We start from the raw sequence: 14,568 nt of genomic DNA on the forward strand, positions 1-14,568 counted from the left end.
GGTAAGATACATGAGTGACTTAGTACCACATAGAATTCCTATCAAGTCTAAAATATCGATGATATCGGAAATATCGGTAGTCCAAAAATACGGAAATTTCGATTGAAATATCGGGATAATATCGATATTTTAGACCTTGATCTTAACAGATGATTTTTTATTTTTCTTATACAGTGATATTTGCACTAACTAAATTACCATCGTTATTTATGAGATTCGAGTTTAAGATTTTTCTTATAAGTAAAAAAAAATTTCATTAAATTATAATACTAAGTGACCGTTTTAACATATGATTTGACACTAATACTTTTGTTCTTTTCGATTCATTAATGACTAGGGTTGGTCAAGGTACGAGTGATGATTTTTAATGGAGGCATTCAAAACAAGAGCGAAAATGTGTCGAGTTCTTGTAACAAGTAATGATTTTTCTATGCATGAGGAGTCAAACATTGCTCTTTCAAGCTATTAAATTTTCTATTTATCTTGGCTTATAATTTCGGATTTCACTCGCGGACTTCAATTGAATTCTAATTTTGAGTGATAAACCTTATTCAAATCTTCTTTCCTTTTTCGGTTTTAAAGCAAATATTTTTTCAAAGCAAGTGATATGAGGAGGGACGATTCTAACTTTGGATCTCGGGCTATAGAGACCAATGCTCTTAACTACGCGAGATACAATTTCTTTCCCCATTGCAAAGCACTTTGTTTAAAATTTATAGAAAAAAAAAAAGAAATTAAAGGAAGGAAAGAAGAAAAAGAATCATATAATTTGACATATTTTGTGAAAGAAAATGGCATTTTATGTGAAATACTCAATGTAGGCAGGATATTTAGGGCAATATAGCCAGAGGGCAAAATATCCAAAACCAAGAGAGCCAGAGTCACTCGCACAGGCCACAGCTCCCGAGAACAACACCAACAAGGAAGAAGAAGATGCGTACGCTCGGTGCTGCCTGCGCTTCCTACCCTCTGTAAGTTCTTCCCTTCCCACCCATCAGTCAGTCGTTTTTGTAATTTCACTTCAACCCATGTCTGTTTATCAAACTATCTTTTGGAAATATGAAAAATTTGGTAGCTTTGAACTTATTGGTAGGCTTACGTATCAAGATACACAACTCTAACGTGCAATCTTAGTTCAAAAACTGTTTAATTTCAATTAAGAATGTGTTTATGGAATCTGTTTAGAGTACCCATTTGGTGGAAATGTAAGTACTTGATGGTGGATTGAAGAAATTGATGTCCCTTTTTCGTTTATATTCATGGAAGATGCCGGATTGTTTCGTTTGAATCGTGCCGTCAAGCATCGGATAAGTTGTTGTTTCCATGCAATGTGAGAGAGCAGCTTGCCAAAGGTATGTACTTGTTGATGTACACTTGCCCATGTCTGAGTGTTAAATTTTGGTGATTACTCGTTATTTAGCGAGTGTTAAATTTTGGTAATTTTGCAGCAAGAAGGATGCATAAGGGATACCGACTCAAGGCTGGCTTTTGGGAATCCATTAAATCCGGGTAATTAAAAATAAAATGCGAGTCATGCACACAATTCGCACACTGAATGTTGAAGAATTTCAGTCAGGTGAATTGATTCAGAATGTTGGATTTGCCATGTGACAAAGTGCTCAATTGTTGAATTGGTCAAATTCGGAAACCGTTGATTGGTTTGAGCACTCAATCAATAAACTTGTTTAGAAAGTATGATACTTTATGGATTAATGATACTTTTCCGTAGAATGAAAGTTTACGTTTTGTTGGGCTTCACAGCATAAATGGTGCATCTAAAGGTTGCCTTTTGGCTGTATGCTTGTACCCACTTCTGTAGTTTTGAAATTGATACTAATTGAAGTCTAAAACAGCAAGAAATTAGATATCATCACACACAGAGGAAAGTTGTGATGGTCTTTAACTCACTTCTTGTTGCAGTATTTTAAATAACAACACCACACAAGTAGTAGAACCACCCTCCACGCTCCCGGAAGAGGAAGAAGAAGAACCTCTGCCCCAAGAATTAGTTCTGATTCAGAAGACTGAACCAGATGGAACTGTTGAAGAAATAATATTTTCTTCTGGTGGAGATATTGATGTGTACGATCTTCAAGCCCTTTGTGATAAGGTAATATCTCTGCCATTGGTACTTCTTTTGCACATGCATTTAAAAGTTAATGCCTTGTGTTTTTGAATTCGCAATTGTGTCCAATTCACTCTTCATAGGTCAGGAGTCCACTCATTGCGGATGCACTCACCTGATTTACCTTTTACTGAAGTTTTATCTGTCATTCTTTTGCTATACATGAAATACAATGCTATAAATGTGGAGATAGTAAGTTATGTTATATCCGTAGTGGAACTCAAATAACTTTAAGTTTAATATAATTTATATAGGTTGGTTGGCCAAGGAGGCCGCTGTCGAAACTAGCTGCAGCTTTGAAAAATAGCTACTTGGTTGCAACATTGCATTCAGTTCGGAAATCACCTGGATCAGGTACATAGTGGATAGAGCATTGTTGCAGTATCCTTCTATTTCACGCAAATGGTATTGCAGTCTATAATATGCTTGTTACTATATCTGAAACTATTTGATGGACACTTAGTGTACTTGGAGAAGTTATTTGACAGAAGGGAATGACCAGAAGAAGTTAATTGGCATGGCTCGAGCTACATCAGATCATGCCTTCAATGCCACAATTTGGGATGTCCTTGTTGATCCCAGCTATCAGGTATGCTCGTACGTTGTTTGTTGGACTTAAAGCACTAATCACATAATATGTTTTCATGATGGTTACTGATGATTTCCTTATCATTCAGGGCCAAGGCCTTGGGAAGGCTCTTGTTGAAAGGATTATACGAGCTCTTTTGCAGAGGGACATCGGAAACATTTCACTCTTTGCTGATAGTCAGGGTAAAACGACAATTATTTGTAGCATTTAGTCTATTGCAGTGTCATGCCAATGTGCTATTTAAGTTTTTCAAGATTGATGAGCTTGTCTACCACTGCCATACGATTACCTTTGTGTGCATCTGCACGGTTGCATCATAAATCCGTTTCAGTCAATCCTACTCTACATCGGTGTTCCTTCTTACGAATAGTCCTGCCTTTGCACTTCCACTTCCGGTGTTGCCGGCTTTAGCATTTTCAACTTTTATTAACGTGGACCTTCTCCCAGACCCTGCGTAAAGCGGGAGCCTTGTGCACTGGGTACGACCTTTTTATTAACGTGGACCTTCTCGTTGTCGTTGCAGTTGTGGAGTTCTATCAAAATTTGGGTTTTGAACCCGACCCGGAGGGCATCAAAGGCATGTTTTGGTACCCAAAGTATTAGTTCTCACTAAAAAAGGTCAAGCTTGTATGTTATTGTTTTAGAGAGCAAGTGGTAAATCCGATTGAAAATTATATAATTACCAAATCTGTGGCTGTATCTCTGTATTTTTATTCTGAACTGAATTATATTTCGTTTGGTGCTTGAGATTGTATAAGTAAATATATTTAAGGTTGTTGACAGAACAAATGAAGAATTTTTGTCCAACTTGAAGATAGAAGTTACAGAAGCTTGTGCCTTTCAATCAAGGTTCTAAAAGACGTTAGGCGCTAGGCGCTAGTCGGGCGGCGGGCTAGGGCCTAGCGCCAAGGCGGGGTCTAGGCGGGCGCCTAGGCGGACTAGGCGGATTTAAGTAAATCTATTATATTTCGTGTAAATAAATGTCTGTTTATACTTAAAATATATATAATTTCATCATAAACTACAAAATAGAATGACATATGTATTATAAAGTATTGGAATATAATGAAAACATGGGGAACAAGCATATAGTATGTGCCCATTTAAGTATTCAACAAGTCTCTTACAATTTATTGAAAAAAAATAAATGCAAATTGAAAGTTATATATTTTCTATCAAAGTGAGTCGCAACCTAGGCGGGTCTGGGCGGGCTAGGCAGGCGCCTCAACTGGTCTAGGTGTCTTTTATTAATTTTCAAACGCCTAGGCATTAATCGGGGCGGTGACCAGCCGTCTAGCGTCTAGGCGGGGTCTAGGCGGCGCTATGCGGAGATTTTTAGAACAATGCTTTCAATACCAACAAAAGTGGCAGTATTAGAAGCGAGAAGTTTGCTTCATGTAATCCCTTCGAATCTTCTCAAAACGAAAAATCATTCACATCGACATTGAACACAACTTGAATCTTATGAGGCATCCAATCCGATTCGATTTTGTAGAAAGGGCAAGTTTCCTCAAAATGGTAGGATTTGAAGTGGTAAATTTTCTTCACAACTAATTCCATCTAATCTTTTCAAAACAAAAAATCATTGACAGCTACATGCCACATGCCTTGAACATTTTGAGGTATCCAATCCAATTCACTTTTGTAGGGATTGAAAGTGATAATTTTCCTTCATGTTTGAACCCTTGAAAAATGAAAATTCGATCACCTCGACCATCAATATGCCTTAAAATTAAACGAGTTTTTCAATCTAGTCCTAAGCACCAAACGAGTCACTCAAACAAGTTGGCATCTCTCGATGAAGAATCCGAGCTGTGTACAGCTACAAGTTCCATGTGAGGTCGTACATAAATCCAGAATTCGGATGGGTCCTCATGTCACCATGTATTAATCCACAATTTAGACCTCTTGAATTTTCTTAACCACAATTTGAACCTCTTGAATTGTCTTACCTTGTAAGGAAAGATATTTTTTTAGGGTGCCGGATTACGTCTCGGTGTATCAAGTGTTGTAATATAAGTAGTTGATTTTTTTTTTCTTCAAGTACCTAACTATTTGTATTATGACATGTATCAATCCACAATTTGGACCTCTTGAAATGTCTTATCCTTGTAAGGAAGGATAAATTTTTCAGTGTGCGGGAATACGTCTCAATGTATCAAGTGCCATAATATAAGTGGCTGAAATTTTTTTTTTCAAGTACTTAACTATTTGTATTACGACATGTATTAACCCACAATTTGGACCTCTTGAATTGTCTTATCCTTGTAAGGAAGGAGACTTTTTTAGTGTGCTAGGAATACGTTTCGATGTATTAAGTGCTATAATATAAGTAGCTGAATTCTTTTTCTTCAAGTACCAAACTATTTGTATTATGACTCTTCAAAGGAACAATACCATTAACACCAAATATGGACTTTTAATTTTTTTTTACTTTAATTTTTAGTTGTGCGAAATCTCATCGGATTTTTTTCTTTTTCTAAATATTTAAATATGGGTACATTTAACATTTAAAAATGCAAATAATTAATTGCGTTACTAGAGACCAACATGGTCAGACTTCTGAGGTATGCATATTATGATCCGCTTTACTTAGACTCTGAAAAATCATAGTTCCACAACACCTAAGTTTTATTTTCCTTCCTTTTAGGTTCCCCAACCATTTTAGATGTTGTATGGCCCATACACTATGGCTGAACCAGAACAAGCAATTGCTAAGTAAAGGCGCACCCACATTGTGCTTTACTTCCACCCATTGTAGGAGCTGAAATGACAAAAACGTGCGGTTGAGATTTAACTAAATCTCATTTAGTCAAATCTCAACCGTTCACTTATGAAAAAAAAAATGCGTTAAAGAGAATTTCTGCCCATTTTAGATGCTACATGTGGCTGAACAACAGCTAGCAATTGCTAAAGATCAGCAAACAGAGGATCAACCAAAATTTTATTATCGCAATCGAAACACGGTTCACTACATTTAATACAAAGCATGGTATCATTCAAACTTCCATGTCTGCCGACTACAAGGTAATATAATTTCTCTTAGAGGGAGCTGGGATTCCTATTAACTAAGAGCTTCAGTCGACAAAGTGCTGGAGTAAAGCTTGTAAGCCATGATATGATTCAAACATTTGGTCTCCAAATTATTCAAGTCGGCTTCTCATATGAATTCTGGTCTCTAAATTCAGCAATGGCGCTTCTTATCATCTCGGCAGCATGGGGCTGCACAAAAAGGTGAGTGCTATCCAAGACATGTATTATGAACCTCTGTGAAGCTGGCAGTGAATTGTCGTAATTGATGATGAATTGCGCCATAGGTATGTCACTGCACAGGAGAAGCACAAATGCTTTCAGAAACAGGGAAGAGAGCATGACATGGTCAACGACGCAACTAAAACTATTCTTTTAGGATGAACCAAACAGCAGGATTAACAGGTGATAAAAGCCTAAAGATACAAACTCCACAGAAATCACTTCACTGGATAAATCAAAATCTTTTTGTGGATTGCGTTTTGTATCATCATAGAATGTACACAAGTCAGGAGCTTTAAATCCAAGTGCTCACTTTCAAATCAAAAACACTATTGTGACTCAGTGATGACCGGGCACTCCGTTGTAGCTACCAATAGAAAACAAGTCAAACCTAAGACCCAAAAGAGAAAGAGAACTGCCAACCCAATGACAAGATAATTTTTAAGCAAGACAAGATTTTAAACTTGTCATTATATGCATTGAAGTAGATTTCTAAATATATGAAGGAGAGGAGGAACCACAACCTATTAACCACGCTAAATTCTGCAAAGTTAATAAAAGCGCAATACAAAATTGGTACAAGTATCTTACCAAGAGATGAACAGTCCTTTAACAGCGTTCACCATCTTGCATCAGAAGCCTCAAGATTCTTAACTGCAACACAAACAAAAGCCAAGATATTAGAAAATACTTGGATTATACTAACTCTTAACATGGTATAATTACCATAAGTACATAATTAAAAGATTAAATCCACAATACATTGCCTGAATTATTATTTTACGATAGAATATCAAATCTAAAATATAAATTTTTTGTAAACACATCATACCGAAAAGGCGTAAATATGCAATTAAACCATCAGTTTATGAGCCAAAGTAGCAAACCCAATTCCACAAAAAGGAAAAAAAGATTCAAAGATCCTTCGCGGAACCCCAAAGTCCCCAAACACATCGAAGCTAAAAAATGGATTGATAAACAAGATCGGCAAGCATTCAGCAGGAAACAAGCTCGAATTTTGAAAGTGAAGATTGGCATACCTTTTGTTGCAGAGGTGGTCGGAGATTTTGTACGTCTCCGTCTGTACTAACAATGCACAATAATATATCACAACACAATTCATATCCAAATCAATTCAACATATCCAATTCCAATAATCCAACTCAATTCAACATTCAATTCACTATCCAAATTCACCAGATTCAATTCAATTCACAATCCAAGTCAAAATTCACCAAATTCAATTCCAAAGCAACACAATTCAATTTATTAGAAAACTAACCTGCATCAAACGGAGGCCCCTGATTGTTTCAATTCAATTCCTATTTGCCTTCTTGTAAGTGGAGGCACCTGATTAATTCAATCCAAACCTGCATCAAAATCCCAAATCAAAGAATGAGATAATATCCCAGATTGTGTAAAAATTAAACAGGAAATGGAATGCAAATGGACATTTTCCTACATTTTCCAAATCAATTCATATCAAATTAATTAAGGAGTAGGCAGGTACCATAAAAAACATACTGAAAAAAATTTTCCAACCCCCTCCTGCACCAACAAACTGTGTATCTACAATTTGATAGCGTTTCTACCAAACATATACCAAGTCACATTAATGATTATTAAACTTGACCCTACACTACATATGAAATTTTACCCATCACTTTAACAAAAAACTTTTACAAATCCAAAATAACGTAGATATCACTCTTCCAATGTTATCACCACAACCTCAAATCTTATGAATCAACCATAACCATCACAGCAAATCAAATAAATAGAAGAAGCTATGGATTTAAATAAAATTGCTAGCACAAAAATCAGCAAGAAAATATGCATCACCAATTAACAACCCAAAGACGCACAAAAAAAGTCCCAAATCACCAAAACAAAACCAAAAAAACAAAAAAAAAATTCAGCCGCAAAGAAAACAAAGGAAAAAACAAATAATACATTTATATACCTTTAGCATAGAGAGTTCCAAGAATCAGAATCGAAAATCCAAATATCTGAAAGGGACTGTTTCCCGAATCTGGAAAACAAAACGCACACACACTACAACTATCCAACGAAAAACAAAAGATCGAAACCATATAAGCTGATAAACATGCAAAACTCACCTAGAAACGCCGGATTAGATCGGTCGCAACCAAGTTCGAAGCGAACCTAAGATAGGCACAAAATTTCTGAAATCAAAAAGCAAAGCCATGAGATATTAACAAAAAAAAATCCAAAAAAACATGGAAATCGAAACCCCGTGCGGTAATATACATGTAAAACTTACTTGGAAAACCCGGATTCAAAGAACCAAAAACCCAAAAAAATATTGGAATCGAACCAAAAAGGCAGAGAAATTAACAACTGTAACCTCTAATCGAAGAACAACTAAGAAAAATGGTCCGCGTTTTGAACAACGAAGCAACACGATGAAGAAAACAGAACCTAAAGCGGAGAAAAAAGGACGGCCAGAAACAAAGCAAATGGAGATATGCGTGAGAGAATAGGCGAAAGCAAAAGAAAATCCAGAAATAGAGACCTCGATTGAAGAGAAATGGTGAAGCCCTTCCTAAATCGAGCGGCTTGGTGCAGAGAAGAGTGAGGCGAGGAGGGAGGCGGTGAGAGCAGGAGTCGAAAAGGTGGGTTTAGAGTCTGAAACGGTGGGGAAGCATCTAGAGAAAAGCTGGGTCGAGATATAGGAAGGAAGGGCAAAGTTGAAATAACAAAAACGAAGCAGGGATGGAAATGGGAAAACACTGTTAATGAACAGTGATTTTTTATGTTGGGTTTTAGTACATGTATAATATATACCAAAGAAGTAAGGCCATTTCCAACCGAAGGGTACAGAGGACTAGAGGGTCGAAAATAACCCTAAAATCGTCTCCAACCGAGAGCTAGGCCAGAAGGCTCGGGAATCTGGGAGGGGCCCACGGAATTTCAAAGGACCAAAAGGCCGGCTGCTTTCGGCCCAGCCAGCCAGCCAGCCAAGGGTATGTACTGGTTGATGTACACTTGCCCATGTCTGAGTGTTAAATTTTGGTGATTACTCGTTATTTAGGCCATCTCTAACCGATGGCTGGCCAGATGGCTCGTTTTAGCCCTCTGGCCCTCCAAGATTCTCCAAGATATTAATATTTTAATGAACAGTACAGGGCCATATTTGCCTCCGTCTCCAACCGAGGGCCAGAGGGCCAGAGGGCTCGTTTTAGCCCTGTCACAAAAAACCGTCTCCAACCGAGGGCCAAAGGGCCAAACATAATTTATTATTTAAAAACTACAACTTAATTTTATTTAAAAATCATGTTGGTTAGTGTTGTATAATTTTTATGTTGGTTAATGTTATTTAATGTTGTTTCATATTGTTTAATGTTGTTTCATGTTACTTAATTTAATTTAATGTTGTATAATGGCTTAGGAAGTTATAGGAAAAAAATAGAATTTAAAAAAAAATATGAAACAAATTTTGTGAAATAGAAGTTATAGGAAAAAAAAATGGAATTTAAAAAAAAATATGAAACAAATTTTGTAAAATAGAAGTTATATGAAAAAAATATGAACCAAATTTTGTAAAATATAAGTTATAGGAAAAAAATAGAATTAAAAAAAATTGAAACAAATTTTGTAAAATAGAAGTTATAGGAAGTTATAGAAAAAAATAAGAAAAAAAAAAGGTTTAAATTCATAAAAAAAAAAAAAAGGGTTTACAACGGCTAGTGGCGCTAGCCGTTGGAAGTTTAAATTCAAATTGTTATTTCTGTCGGTTATAACCGACAGAAATGAGAAATATTAAAAAAAAAATAGCCAGCCCGGGGCTGGCTGGCTGGCCGAAAGCAGCCAGCCCTCCAGCCCTCTCCGATCCCGTGGGACCCTCCCAAATTCCAGAGCCCTCTGGCCTAGCCCTCGGTTGGAGACGGTTTTAGGACTATTTTCGGCCATCTGACCCTCTGGACCCTTTGGTTGGAGATGGCCTTAGTGAGTGTTAAATTTTGGTAATTTTGCAGCAAGAAGGATGCATAAGGGATACCGACTCAAGGCTGGCTTTTGGGAATCCATTAAATCCGGGTAATTAAAAATAAAATGCGAGTCATGCACACAATTCACACACTGAATGTTGAAGAATTTCAGTCAGGTGAATTGATTCAGAATGTTGGATTTGCCATGTGACAAAGTGCTCAATTGTTGAATTGGTCAAATTCGGAAACCGTTGATTGGTTTGAGCACTTAATCAATAAACTTGTTTAGAAAGTATGTTACTTTATGGATTAATGATACTTTTCCGTAGAATGAAAGTTTACGTTTTGTTGGGCTTCACAGCATAAATGGTGCATCTAAAGGTTGCCTTTTGGCAGTATGCTTGTACCCACTTCTGTAGTTTTGAAATTGATACTAATTGAAGTCTAAAACAGCAAGAAATTAGATATCATCACACACAGAGGAAAGTTGTGATGGTCTTTAACTCACTTCTTGTTGCAGTATTTTAAATAACAACACCACACAAGTAGTAGAACCACCCTCCACGCTCCCGGAAGAGGAAGAAGAAGAACCTCTGCCCCAAGAATTAGTTCTGATTCAGAAGACTGAACCAGATGGAACTGTTGAAGAAATAATATTTTCTTCTGGTGGAGATATTGATGTGTACGATCTTCAAGCCCTTTGTGATAAGGTAATATCTCTGCCATTGGTACTTCTTTTGCACATGCATTTAAAAGTTAATGCCTTGTGTATTTGAATTCGCAATTGTGTCCAATTCACTCTTCATAGGTCAGGAGCCCACTCAGTGCGGATGCACTCACCTGATTTACCTTTTACTGAAGTTTTATTTGTCATTATTTTGCTATATATGATATACAATGCTATAATTGTGGAGATACTAAGTTATCATATATCCATAGTAGTCAAATAACTTTAATGTAATTTTTATAGGTTGGTTGGCCAAGGAGGCCGCTGTCGAAACTAGCTGCAGCTTTGAAAAATAGCTACTTGGTTGCAACATTGCATTCAGTTCGGAAGTCACCTGGATCAGGTACATAGTGAATAAAGCATTGTTGCAGCATCCTTCTATTTCACGCAAATGGTATTGCAGTCTATAATATGCTTGTTACTATGTCTGAAACTATTTGATGGACACTTAGTGTACTTGGAGAAGTTATTTCACAGAAGGGAATGACCAGAAGAAGTTAATTGGCATGGCTCGAGCTACATCAGATCATGCCTTCAATGCCACAATTTGGGATGTCCTTGTTGATCCCGGCTATCAGGTATGCTCGTACGTTGTTTGTTGGACTTAAAGCACTAATCACATAATATGTTTTCATGATGGTTACTGATGATTTCCTTATCATTCAGGGCCAAGGCCTTGGGAAGGCTCTTGTTGAAAAGATTATACGAGCTCTTTTGCAGAGGGACATCGGAAACATTTCACTCTTTGCTGATAGTCAGGGTAAAACGACAATTATTTGTAGCATTTAGTCTATTACAGTGTCATGCCAATGTGCTATTTAAGTTTTTCAAGATTGATGAGCTTGTCTACCACTGCCATACGATTACCTTTGTGTGCATCTGCACGGTTGCATCATAAATCCGTTTCAGTCAATCCTACTCTACATTGGTGTTCCTTCTTACGAATAGTCCTGCCTTTGCACTTCCACTTCCGGTGTTGCCGGCTTTAGCATTTTCAACTTTTATTAACGTGGACCTTCTCGTTGTCGTTGCAGTTGTGGAGTTCTATCAAAATTTGGGTTTTGAACCCGACCCGGAGGGCATCAAAGGCATGTTTTGGTACCCAAAGTATTAGTTCTCACTAAAAAAGGTCAAGCTTGTAGCTTGTATGTTATTGTTTTAGAGAGCAAGTGGTAAATCCGATTGAAAATTATATAATTACCAAATCTGTGGCTGTATCCCTATATTTTTATTCTGAACTGAATTATATTTCGTTTGGTGCTTGAGATTGTATAAGTAAATATATTTAAGGTTGTTGACAGAACAAATGAAGAATTTTTGTCCAACTTGAAGATAGAAGTTACGGAGGCTTGTGCCTTCCAATACCAACAAAAGTGGCAGTATTAGAAGCGAGAAGTTTGCTTCATGTAAACGAAAAATCATTCACATCGACATTGAACACAACTTGAATCTTATGAGGCATCCAATCCAATTCGATTTTCTAGAAAGGGCAAGTTTCCTCAAAATGGTAGGATTTGAAGTGATAAATTTTCTTCACGGCTAATTCCATCTAACCTTTTCAAAACAAAAAATCATTGACAACTACATGCCACATGCCTTGAACATTTTGAGGTATCCAATCCAATTCACTTTTGTAGGGATTGAAAGTGATAATTTTCCTTCATGTTTGAACCCCTAAAAAATGAAAATTTGATCACCTCGACCATCAATATGCCTTAAAATTAAAAGAATTTTTCAATCCAGTCCTAAGCACCAAACTAGTCACTCAAACAAGTTGGCATCTCTCGATGAAGAATCCGAGCTGTGTACAGCTACAAGTTCCATGTGAGGTCGTACATAAATCCAGAATTCGGATGGGTCCTCATGTCACCATGTATTAATCCACAATTTGGACCTCTTGAATTTTCTTAACCACAATTTGAACATCTTGAATTGTCCTACCTTGTAAGGAAGGATATTTTTTTAGGGTGCCGGATACATCTCGGTGTATCAAGTGTTGTAATATAAGTAGTTGAATTTTTTTCTTTATTCAAGTACCTAACTATTTGTATTATGACATGTATCTATCCACAATTTGGACCTCTTGAATTGTCTTATCCTTGTAAGGAAGGAGAAATTTTTCAGTGTGCGGGAATACGTCTCAATGTATCAAGTGCCATAATATAAGTGGCTGAATTTTTTTTTCTTCAGGTACTTAACTATTTGTATTATGACATGTATTAACCCACAATTTGGACCTCTTTAATTGTCTTATCCTTGTAAGGAAGGAGAATTTTTTAGTGTGCTGGGAATACGTCTTGATGTATCAAGTGCCATAATATAAATGGCTGAATTCTTTTTCTTCAAGTACCAAACTATTTGTATTATGACATTTAATGTACCGAACCGTATTTTCGGCACATTAAAAAGGACAACAGAAATTTTCAAGATTTATTTGGGGAGGGCGGTTGCATGTGCAAACAGTGGAGCCATCCACATCATTTGTTTTCGTTTGGGTGTTTATTTAAATGTATTTTATCAATAAAAAACTTAAAAATGTCAACATTTGATTTAGAAACGCTACCGGCTTGAAAATACGTGTGTGGACTGTAAGCAAAGCATTAGGGGACATTTATGTGACTGGAACCAATGAAAGGAAATTTCTAAGAGAGATAATTGGAGTGGATGTGATTTTAAATTGCATGTTGAATCAATGACATCATGATGTGATTTTAAATTGCATGTTGAATCAATGACATCATGGAGCTGAGGACTACTTGAGAGAAACTTCACATTATTTGGAATGACACGATAACTGTATCTTATATCGACAACTATATTAGGTATCTTGGATGAAAGGTAATTTAGGCTACTGCTTTAAGTACTTTTGCTGATAAACGCTTTAATTAGAAATGTTTTCATTAGAGCCACACCGAAGAAGCACTTGTTAAAGTCGATGAGCACTTTTGAATCCAATTCTAGAAACCAAATGTAACCAAAAACTTTTTTAATTGTCATGAAGTGCTTTTAACCAAAGCAATTTGCATGCTTTTAGCCAAGCAATTTGAACTAAGTCAACACTGAGGCCACTCAGTCACAAAGCACATCCAATTTTCAATGTTTATGAGCACCGACGGAAAGAAACTTAAAATTCAAGTGATTTAAAATTTGCTTATCGATCTGAATTTTTATTCAACTCTCTGCTTCCTAATATCACTCGTCCAAAGCAGCTAAACACACCATTTTCTTTCTCCTCTTACGACAATGATTTCTACATATTTTTTTCCCCTCGTGCACACCCTTATTCTTCTCCACTTTCTAGTATTTGGATTGAACAAAACAAAGAAGAATCAAACCAAAATAAACAAACAATATCAAAAAGGAGAAAAAAGTGTGCATAAATCATTTCGTTTAACATGTAAGCACAAAAAAAAATGATAAACAAAGTATGTGATCAAGTGATCAGTTGGATATGTGACCAACAACAGCACTAAAACGAAGGTTCGTGGAAATCTTAGGTCAACGTAATGGAGGTACAGAGAAGTCGTCTCCCAAACGTTAACAACCTTTGCCTTCACATCCACTAGCTCTGAGACAAAGCCAGACGCCGTATCTCGAAGTATCTTCATTCGATCTCTTGCACTTAAAAAACTTTGGACTAAAAAGGCATCAAACAAAACAAAACACCAATGCTTATTCCAACTAACTGACAATCCACGGAACCATAATTCAGTGTTGGAACTCATGGTAAGGCTTACCTTGTCGACAATGATGTTTCAGGACTTCATCGTCTTCGTCCTTACCATCCTTCCGATTGAATTGACTTCGATTTTGGAACTGTGTTCCTGTCCCTACTAAGTACCTGTCTCATAAGTTAACTCATAAGTCGCAAAGTCTCAAAGCCCACCACTACGCTGGCAGGTATGATTTTTCTTTTGAAATCGAC

General features: G+C 36.6%; 3 protein-coding genes across 36 annotated transcripts in view; 2 read left to right on the top strand and 1 right to left on the bottom strand.

The window, feature by feature from the left end:
• Positions 1-810: 810 nt before the first annotated feature.
• LOC126594347 (histone acetyltransferase TAP1-like) lies at positions 811-11,981 on the top strand. Of its 9 annotated transcripts, none has more exons than XM_050260615.1 (9): positions 811-971; positions 1,267-1,352; positions 1,449-1,509; positions 1,921-2,110; positions 2,380-2,479; positions 2,614-2,714; positions 2,803-2,896; positions 3,238-3,332; positions 11,945-11,981. In XM_050260615.1, exons 1-8 carry the CDS (start codon positions 934-936, stop codon positions 3,315-3,317), a joined length of 750 nt encoding a protein of 249 aa, XP_050116572.1. In that variant the 5' UTR covers positions 811-933; the 3' UTR covers positions 3,318-3,332; positions 11,945-11,981. The 9 variants fall into 9 exon arrangements, with proteins under 9 accessions (XP_050116572.1, XP_050116571.1, XP_050116570.1 ...); XM_050260614.1 differs by lacking the exon at positions 11,945-11,981 and adding an exon at positions 3,498-3,543; XM_050260613.1 differs by lacking the exon at positions 3,238-3,332 and having other exon boundaries at positions 11,678-11,968.
• LOC126594349 (general transcription and DNA repair factor IIH subunit TFB5) overlaps positions 5,642-14,568 on the bottom strand; it is a 31,965-nt gene continuing 23,038 nt past the window's right edge. For 4 of the 26 annotated variants that reach the window (XM_050260643.1, XM_050260642.1, XM_050260636.1 and 1 more), the window contains 4 exons: positions 7,249-7,336; positions 7,007-7,047; positions 6,558-6,620; positions 5,642-6,039 (listed from right to left, as the gene is read on the bottom strand). In XM_050260643.1, coding sequence (XP_050116600.1) covers positions 5,862-6,039; positions 6,558-6,592 — 213 coding nt within the window. In that variant the 5' untranslated portion in view covers positions 6,593-6,620; positions 7,007-7,047; positions 7,249-7,336 and the 3' untranslated portion in view covers positions 5,642-5,861. Of the gene's footprint in view, positions 6,040-6,557; positions 6,621-7,006; positions 7,053-7,248; positions 7,337-7,929; positions 7,999-8,086; positions 8,153-8,250; positions 8,652-14,568 lie in introns of those variants that run through there. The other 22 variants (XM_050260637.1, XM_050260635.1, XM_050260629.1 and 19 more) reach the window with 18 other exon arrangements.
• The window catches only part of LOC126594340 (probable LRR receptor-like serine/threonine-protein kinase At1g06840), a 34,768-nt gene continuing 34,485 nt past the window's right edge, over positions 14,286-14,568 (top strand). Inside the window, exon 1 of the mRNA XM_050260587.1 lies at positions 14,286-14,383. The gene's annotated coding sequence lies outside the window, so the exon portion shown is untranslated. The remainder of the gene's footprint in view (positions 14,384-14,568) is intronic.

The sequence above is a fragment of the Malus sylvestris genome, chromosome 12 (assembly GCF_916048215.2).
Source record: "Malus sylvestris chromosome 12, drMalSylv7.2, whole genome shotgun sequence".
NCBI classification, from domain to species: domain Eukaryota; kingdom Viridiplantae; phylum Streptophyta; class Magnoliopsida; order Rosales; family Rosaceae; genus Malus; species Malus sylvestris.

Excerpts from the sequence above, each read along its gene's own strand:
- LOC126594347 (XM_050260615.1), top strand. The coding sequence starts at position 934 with ATGCGTACGCTCGGTGCTGCCTGCGCTTCCTACCCTCT. Across the intron at positions 1,510-1,920 it reads TGGGAATCCATTAAATCCGG|TATTTTAAATAACAACACCA; the intron begins GTAATTAAAAAT and ends TTCTTGTTGCAG. Across the intron at positions 2,111-2,379 it reads TTCAAGCCCTTTGTGATAAG|GTTGGTTGGCCAAGGAGGCC; the intron begins GTAATATCTCTG and ends TAATTTATATAG.